The sequence below is a fragment of the Otolemur garnettii genome, unplaced genomic scaffold, assembly GCF_000181295.1.
Source record: "Otolemur garnettii isolate 467f Iridium unplaced genomic scaffold, OtoGar3 scaffold00164, whole genome shotgun sequence".
Classification (NCBI taxonomy): domain Eukaryota; kingdom Metazoa; phylum Chordata; class Mammalia; order Primates; family Galagidae; genus Otolemur; species Otolemur garnettii.
This window is the reverse complement of record NW_003852559.1, coordinates 1,678,971-1,687,465: the sequence shown is the minus strand read 5'-3', so window position 1 is coordinate 1,687,465 and position 8,495 is coordinate 1,678,971. Positions and strand designations below refer to the sequence as shown.

At 40.6% G+C, this 8,495-nt stretch overlaps 1 protein-coding gene across 1 annotated transcript in view; it reads right to left on the bottom strand.

Annotated features, from left to right (window-relative positions):
- Positions 1 to 8,495, bottom strand: part of PDE5A (phosphodiesterase 5A) — a 129,813-nt gene that overhangs the window by 24,858 nt on the left and 96,460 nt on the right. The window contains exon 11 of the mRNA XM_003800072.3: positions 1,930 to 2,076. Coding sequence (XP_003800120.1) covers positions 1,930 to 2,076 — 147 coding nt within the window. The remainder of the gene's footprint in view (positions 1 to 1,929; positions 2,077 to 8,495) is intronic.

The following is an 8,495-nucleotide window of genomic DNA, read 5'->3' as shown; positions in this document are numbered from 1 at the left end:
GGATGGTGAATCAGACATTGAGAAGAAATATTTTCCTAATAGATAAAAATCCAAGAAAAGGCTGCTAGAGAAACTCTAAATGACTATCTTCATTGCTGAACCCTCAAATGGTATAATACGTAAAAGCTAAATAAGAAATAAGCCAACTTAAAAGCATTTCATTAAAAGGTACAACATTCCTCTGCTCTGGCCAAGCCCTTTGAACAGAATCATTACTGGTTTCTAGCACGGGATCTCTCAACAATCGCAAGAGAGCTGAGAAGCAACCTGGGTTTATAGGGTCCTGTAAGCAGCATAAGGCAGAACTGAGAATCACATTTAGAACTTCTGGCTCTAAATGAGATCTTCTATTCACACCATGAATGGAAAGAGCTTTTAAAAATGAGCCCTGGCAGTTTGGGAGGCTGAGGTAGGAGGATCACTTGAGTCCAGAAGTTTGAGACCAACCTGGGCAACACAGCAAGATAACATCTCTACCAAAAAAAAAAAGGTGATTCATAGTTGTCCATCTTTCTATTATGGTTAAGAGGGTCTCATCTAAAAAAAAAAAAAAAAAAGAAAGCAAGCCAGGTGCAGTGGGGCACACCAGCAGTCCCAGCTAACTGGAAGGCTGGGACAGGAGGATTGCTTGGTCCCAGGAATTTGAGATTACAGGGAGCTATGATAGGGCCACTGCACTCAGCTTAGGCAACAGAGTAAGACTCCGTCTCTAAAAAGAAGAAAAAAAATAGCAAATGAGCCCTATTACAATAAAGAAATGTGATGTGTGATATAACCATGGTCAAATCTGTCCTAAGAATGAGGTAACTGACGTGCACTCGATATTTCTGTGTTTAACAGAATAGTATTTACATCCATACACACAGATGATTGCATAGATGCATGTGTAATTTTCACAGGACGCCTACAGGGGGGAGCAACACTATTACCCCTAATTAACAGATGAGCAAACCGAGCATGAGAGTAATTGCCCAGGGGACTGTGAGTGGGTCCCTACCAGAGCTTCGCAACAACTCAAAACCCATGACCATTCTTCTCTACCATGCTGTTGCAGTTTTCATTGTATGAATTAAAGAAGGGCTAAATAGTGAAGATATTTACATTTCCAGATAGGAATTCTGTACAAGGAGACATTCAACTGACCTGAAAAAGTAACTTTAAGGGCGTGATTACTGAATTTTTAAATATAGTCCTTTCTGTCCTTCCCCTATCTGTGAAGCTATATATTTTATACAGCCATTATAAACAAAACGGAATTCCCTGATATATCCACGTTGATATTAGGAGATACTGATTCAAGTTTTGTTATTTTCTAAGATGAACAGGGTAACCAACAGGGGTTAAAATCAGTTTTCATCTTCACCCCATCTGGGTGACCCCCATCCAGCTGAGAGGTTGGCCTCATATCAAGCCCCTTTATTCCCACCCTCATTTTCAAAAGCATCTCCTCTGCTCTGGTCCCTCCCTGGACACTGTCATCCTGGCTTCTGCAATCAGATCATGCTACTTCCCCGCATAAAATTCTGCAGTGACTCACCACTGTTTTCGGGATAAAATCCAAATTCCGCTGACTGGTGTAAAGGTTGTGTGTGATTTGCGCTGACCTTCCTCGCCTGGTCCCTCTCACCCCACACTCACCCCTCACCAGCGCTCCCGGCTTCCCAGCCCCAGTCTCTCCTGCCGCCCTGCCTCTGCACATCCTGCTCTTGCTTTTAGGAACATTCCTTCCTTAGTCTTCAGCCTGGTGCTTGATTCATGGTAGGAACCCAATAAATGTCTTGTTAATAGTTGATGAGGAAAGCATTGGATGACAGATTAATCCCTGAAATGTAAAAATCTCTATTCCACACTGCACACTGGCATTAAACACTGATGCTCCCTCCCTCTCTCCCTCTCTCTCTTTTCCTAAGGAAGTAACTGCATTCCTACCTCATGTTTCATCTGGAAGTTCTGCACGAGGCGGAGGTCGGTAAACATCCGAATTGTGCACAGCGCTGTTTCCAGATCAGATAGCTCAAAGTCGCTGAAGCAGAAGTCAGTAATTTTAAGGGTCTGGGCAGATGGTACCACAGCAGCCTTAGGTAAGGGGAAAAGAAAGTGAAATAAAGCTGTTAATTAAAGCAGTAGCAAATCATACATTTTTCTTGCCTTGCTATACGAAAATAGCATGTTGTGTTTATTTTTTTCTTTTTAATGTAATACACTAAATCAGTTAGACAGTAGCACTTCTCCCACCATCCCACCCTTTTGTTTAATAAGCTGAGCTACATGAGGGCAACTGGTCTGATTCCAGGTAGGTGAGGTAGACTCCCCTCCCTGCCCCCGAGACGGTATCTAGAACAGCGAGCAGCACTAAGAATTGGAGAGATCTGGCTCTGTCACACCGCCTCAGTTTCATTCATTCCAAAGTTATTTATTGGGCAATTAATTATTTTGGAATCATCCTAGTGCCATGGACTATAACCGTACGAAGTGGGTGCTCTCACTCATTTTATAGGTACAAGAACTTGAGCACAGAGGGGTTGGTTTCTTGTCCATCATAACCCAGCTAGTTCAGAAAGAAAGGCCTCCAATCCAGGCAGGCTACCTGCTCTCACACTTGTAGGGCTTTTTCCCCCGCTCACTTCACTACCACAGAACCCTCACTTGTGGATCCTGGTTCAGTAGGCCCAGATGGGCCTTAGGAAGCTGGTTTTGTTTGGGAGAAGGGGATGTGCTTCTTCAGTCACATCCTTGGTTTTGACTTTACAATCATTCAACTGTAGTAAATCTTGCAGTTTCAACAGTGTTCCTTTGTATCCCTTGCTTTTCCTGTAAAGCTGCAGTCCCCAAACCCTGAGCAGGACAGGTACCAGTCTGTGGCCTGCAGGAACCTGGCCAGACACATCACTGCCTGAGCTCTGCCTCCTGTCCCATCCCTCCTGCCCCCTATCCCCCATCCCATCCCATCCATGGAAAAATTGTCTTCCACGAAACCGGTTCCTGATGCCAAAAAGGTTGGGGATCGAAGCTGTAAAGCATCCACTCTAACCAGCAGGTTCCTTTAAGACATGGCTCCCATCCAAAGAAGGGTTAAGTGTCCCGTGGAGGTCTGTCTACCCTGACAATGTCCATTTAATTACCTCCAGGTCGCTGTAACTTAATGGCATGTTAAACTACACCGGGATCTACCTACCAGCAGCAGGCTATATCTCACACTCTTTTGTATTCATTGTAACTATACTGATGGACACAGTTTAAAAATATTTATTAAATGAATGGAAGGGAATAAAGTATCATTTCCTTCGCTTCATTTGAGTCAGTTAATTTCCGTTTTTAAGATCCCAAAGCTGCCTATGAAGGCCATTAATGAGCTGGGAAACTGACAGGCCCAGCAAGTGCGTCACAATGTTTTATTTGGTACTATTTTTAAAAAATTGTGTTATACTGTTCCTAAGACTTTAACAACAAAAAAGGATTTCCATTTTCCCTTGAAGAATCAGGCCATCCAGATCCCCAATTTCCATGAACGACCAGGCAGAGCCAAGGAGCCCGGACTCCTCCACGAAGCAGGACCCCTGGGTTTCTTCTTGGCTCTCTTGCTGGGCCCTGTGGCGGGGAATTTGCAAGAGTCCCCACCCTCCAGCCTGTAACCATATGCCTTGTCAGCACTTTGTTAACTGTTTTAGCCAGACCCTGCTGAGACTAAACCATCTAAAAGAGGCTTTTACTTGGTTTGGAGCAGAAGGAAGAAAAGTGAAGAAATCTGAGCCAGGTTTAAGTTTCCTATGCATATCTGAGATATCACTATTTTGCTTTGCTTCCCTCCATCTTTTTGTGAAGTAAAACAGTCAAAATAACAAAATCTCGTGGAATTGCAGGTTTGCTCCAAACCTGGGGACACTTGCACATTCTCCTTTGGATCCTGGCCTTCAGATTTCACTCACACATACCAGACTTGTTGAAACTTTCAATGGACATCACCCTCTTCATTCTCTACCAAGGAGGAGAAAGCCAAAGCCGAGGCATCAAGGTCACATGTGCCCTCCAGATCCCCCAGGGGATCGACTAAACCCAAACTCAACAGAACAAATCCCTTTATTAAGATTCTCACTAAGAATCTTTTCTCAAGATCAACAATGACAAGAAAATATGCATTCCGTTAAGTCAGTTCCACAGGCTAGTGCGTAGGCTGAAATAGGAGAGGATTTAAAATGTTTAGAGAAAGGCCTTAGTTGTTTATACCAGGCTCTCACATCAGAGAAGGAGCAGTCACTCTGGCTGGGGAAGTGTGGAGGTGGGAACATGACCACCTTAACTCAGAGCAGATTAACAGCTGGTTTCCTTAAAACACGAGGCTCTCTCCACCAGAGAACAGATGTTTTTTCCTTAGGGCATCATTATTCTTATAGCAGGAAGTTCTCTTTACTTTCCTTCCACAAAGAATATTCTAAAAGCTACAGGATAGAAGCCAACACAGCTTGCGCTTCTAATTCCCAACTTCTCTCAACTAAGGGAAAAGAATCTTTTCTTTTGCTTGTTTGGTTACGCCACACCATGGCTCCAACTCTCTGAGCTGACCCAGTGGGGACATGCAAACATTTTCTTAAGAAATGTGTTCCTTGTGGTCAGTGAGTGATACAGAGGTGCAGATTCCAACTCCTGACAAAGTCAGAAATCACTTTAATCTCTTCTTCCAGGATCATAGGAGAATTTACTTTCTGTTTGCCTTGGAAAAGCTTGAGATAAAAGTGATTTTTATTATTACTATTATCTTTAATTTTTATTTACCATTTTATAAAACAAAATATTCTGCATCTTACTAATAGCAGGAAATGAAGTACGTGGTGCCTCTGGGTTAGGACATGTATATACAATTCCAGATTTTCATAGCTTCTCCTTTCAGTGACAATTTTATTGGTATAATTTGCAAAGTGAAATTTCTGAGTCTGATTTTTTCTGAGGATAATATAACTTACTGTGATTTGGTTTGGAAGACTAACAGAAATAATATATTTAGAGCCTTTAAAAAGTCTATACAACATTGAGGTTCTAGAAATATAAATATATATTTTTCTGGTTGAATAATCCAATTAAAAACTCCTGGAACTATGACCCCACTTAATACCATTCAATACTGTTTATACCTCCATGTGAGAGCACAATGCCTGTAAATTCTCAGGCAACAGAGTTTAGATTTCTTAGTGCTTAACTCAAATATAGTTAAGCTCTTATAGAGCTATAGTTTTAATTCTTGTCAATTTTAGCAAATACGGAATGCAAAAAAATCAACCAAGCTCTTTGGGTTCAAGATTCAATCTGACAAATCGATGGTATGTTTGTATATATTCTGGGTTTTTTAAAACTCTGTCCACTACTGGAACTAATAAACAAACTACTTTGTCTCTGGTGAGTCTTTAAAGAAATTTTTCATTTAAGTTACATTTTTGTGACTTCTTTTCTAATACGCTGGCTTCCTTTTCACCATTCTTGCAAAAATTAAAAAAAAACAAACTCTAGGGTTGTAATTCACTGATTAAGAATGAAACTGGCATTATTTTTGAGGGGAGGGCTGCCTTGGGTTAAAGCAGCAGAGTTATAAAAAGGTTAATTTGATTCTGAATCCAAATTAATTGTTCCAAATATCATCTGACTGAGAAGGAGCTAAATATTAAATTGATCACCAACTGAAAAAATTGTAGATCAGCTACATTTGCATTTCAGCCTTAGACGATGGCCGTAGAAAGATCACAAAACACTGTGAAGCACAGGGTAAAAATAAATGGTTGCTATTGGGGTTTCTAGTCTTGATGTCCACTGACTTTGTCACCCTGAATAAGAAAAAGATTTGGACCTCTCTGCCTACTTTCTCAAACCTAAAAAACGAGAAAGTTGGACTGGATTGTCTCTCAGGTTTAATATTCTCTGAGTAGGGTACATTGTTCTGTGTCCACAGGGCTCCTGCGCCTCTTACCTCCCTTCTCACTTTGGAACCAAATGCTGTACTGTGAGTGGCACCTGAATCTTGCTGGGGACTTTCCTATCTCTGATTTTCCTAGTATTTAAGGTAAACGGATGGGCGGACCTGGGCAGTTAGGGTTAAGGTGTATTTTTCATGCTCGATTCCACACACATCTTCTTTTTTCTTTTCTTTTTTTTGTGGGGGCCGGGGCTGGGTTTGAACCTGCCACCTCTCACCTCCGGCATATGGGGTTGACAACCTACTCCTTTGAGCCACAGGCGCTGTCCACACACAAATCTTCTTGATCCTGCTTCCTCACAAGTGGGACAAGGGATAGTCCACAACTCCTGGCCTGAACAGACAATCCTACACTGTGTGTGTAGAGGAGGGGTAAGCTGGCTTCTTACTGAAATAATGCTTGAAATAAAAACCTGAGTTCCCTTAACTTATTATATTATTTTTTGCAGGTGTGAAGGTGTCTATATTTTTCTTATCTGCTTTTAAAAGTAGTTAATACTTTCTGTTTCACTTCTAAGCCTCTTTGGTTCTCCTCTGCATGGAAAGCATACTTCCAAGTTTTCATATAACTAATTCCCCCTTTTTTGTATGTCTCAGCTGCATCAGGGAAACATTTACTAGTCCCGTGATAGATACCATACATAATAAGACGCTATTAACATTTATTTTAACCCTTTCCTAGTAAGCTTTCATTTCCTGAAGAGGCCAGAAAGCAAAAATATGTATTTCCTTGACTCCTTTGCAGCTAGGGTTCCAGATGGATTTTGGTTTCTCTAATAAAGTATTACTTGAGTAATACTTGAATTTCAAACTAACACATTGCCACAAGGGAAAACCAATTTTTTTTTTGGTGGGGGGAGTATGGTTTTAGAGGGCAGAATGCAGTCCTGGAGCTTCTGGAAGTGGTTTTCTGACTTCCGTGTTATGTTGGATGGTTGATTCTGAGGGAGCAGATAGCCCGGGTGGCTTTCTGAGTCTGGCCACATGGAATTTGCTAGGGTGAGTCAGCTTGGCAGTTTTGTTCTGGGACTTCTTCCTAGGTCATTCATCTACCCTGTCCAATGACTTCAAAGCAATGAGTTAAATTCTTTTCTGCTTAAAGTAGCTAAAATAGCTTCTTATTATCTGTAATTGAACCCTGATGATATTGTATTTGGCAAAAGAACCATTTGCAGGCAACAGACGCTCAGAGGCAGGGATTTGGGACTGGGATGTTTGCTTGGGTAGGTTTGAAGGCAGAAGGGGATCAGTTTCCATTAGAGCAGTGGCTCTCAAAGTTCTCTCCCTGGACCAGCAGGAGCAGCAGCATCTGAGGACTTGTTAAAAATGCAAATTCTTGAGTTTCTCAACACAGACCTACTGAATCAGAAACCCTGGGAGTGGGGTTGGCTGTGTTAGAACAGGTCTTCCAGGTAAGGCTAAAATTTGAGAACCGCTAAATCAAGACTAGGTCATGAGCAGTCTACGGCTCTTAACAGTCATTTAAATGATCACTTTTGAACAAATACAAGTACCTTTTATGGACCCCGTGGTGACTGCCATATCACAGTCACCACGGGGTCCATAAAAGGTATTTGTATTTGTTCAAAAGTGATCGTTTCAATGACTGTTAAGAGCCATGGACTACTCATGACCCATGGTGGGGTGTGGACCATCATGGGCCGGCAGTCTGATGGGCAGAAACTACAAGGTGGATTTGATGCGTCTTGCAGTGTTGGAGGAATTAATGGAAGAAAATAAAGGGCTTTAAATTTTTAGCTTAAATCATGGTCAGAAAAACTAAAGTTTTTGTGGGTTCTCTAAAACAATCTATTTCTTATAGCATAGATGTAGCCAAAACCCAGATGCAGTCTTATCCTATAAACTGCTGAATTAAAGTATAAACTGAACTCTCAGACTTGCCACATCTCTTATGTGAAAGTTAGAACACTCATTAGAAAGGAGCACCAAGAAATGGAATCGAAACGCTGAGAAGATCTGGATAACTACAAGTATCCTGGACCATGCACTTTGTAAAACATAATTCTATATAATTTCAAAATGCCCTATACTTTACAGTTCTAGCTCTTTTATTCTGATTATAATTATATAATATTGCATAATTATTTTAAATATAAGATTTTTTAATTGTTATATTTGGAACACCTAATAAAACGTCTGTATAGAGTAGGAGGCAAATATTGAATGAATAAATAGCTTTTTTCTTCTCGTCAAGCACCTAACTAGTTCTCTATATTATATAGAAAAGTTTCATATAAATTTAATTTGGCAGAATCTCTAACACACATGTTAATATTAGGAATGAGCCATACTGTGGCAGAAACAACAAATACGTTATGGTATATGCCTTCTTCTCTAATCTTATTCATTTTATTTACTTTTGAAAATTTTTAATTATAGTTTAATTTCTCCTTTCATTTGCACAAAAAATTCCAATATTATAATGTAAAAAGTTTCCGCTTGCCTTAAATGTCACTGAAGTTTGATTCTCTCACTTATAGGACCCTGGAAACCCAGGATTAAAAAAAAAAAAAAA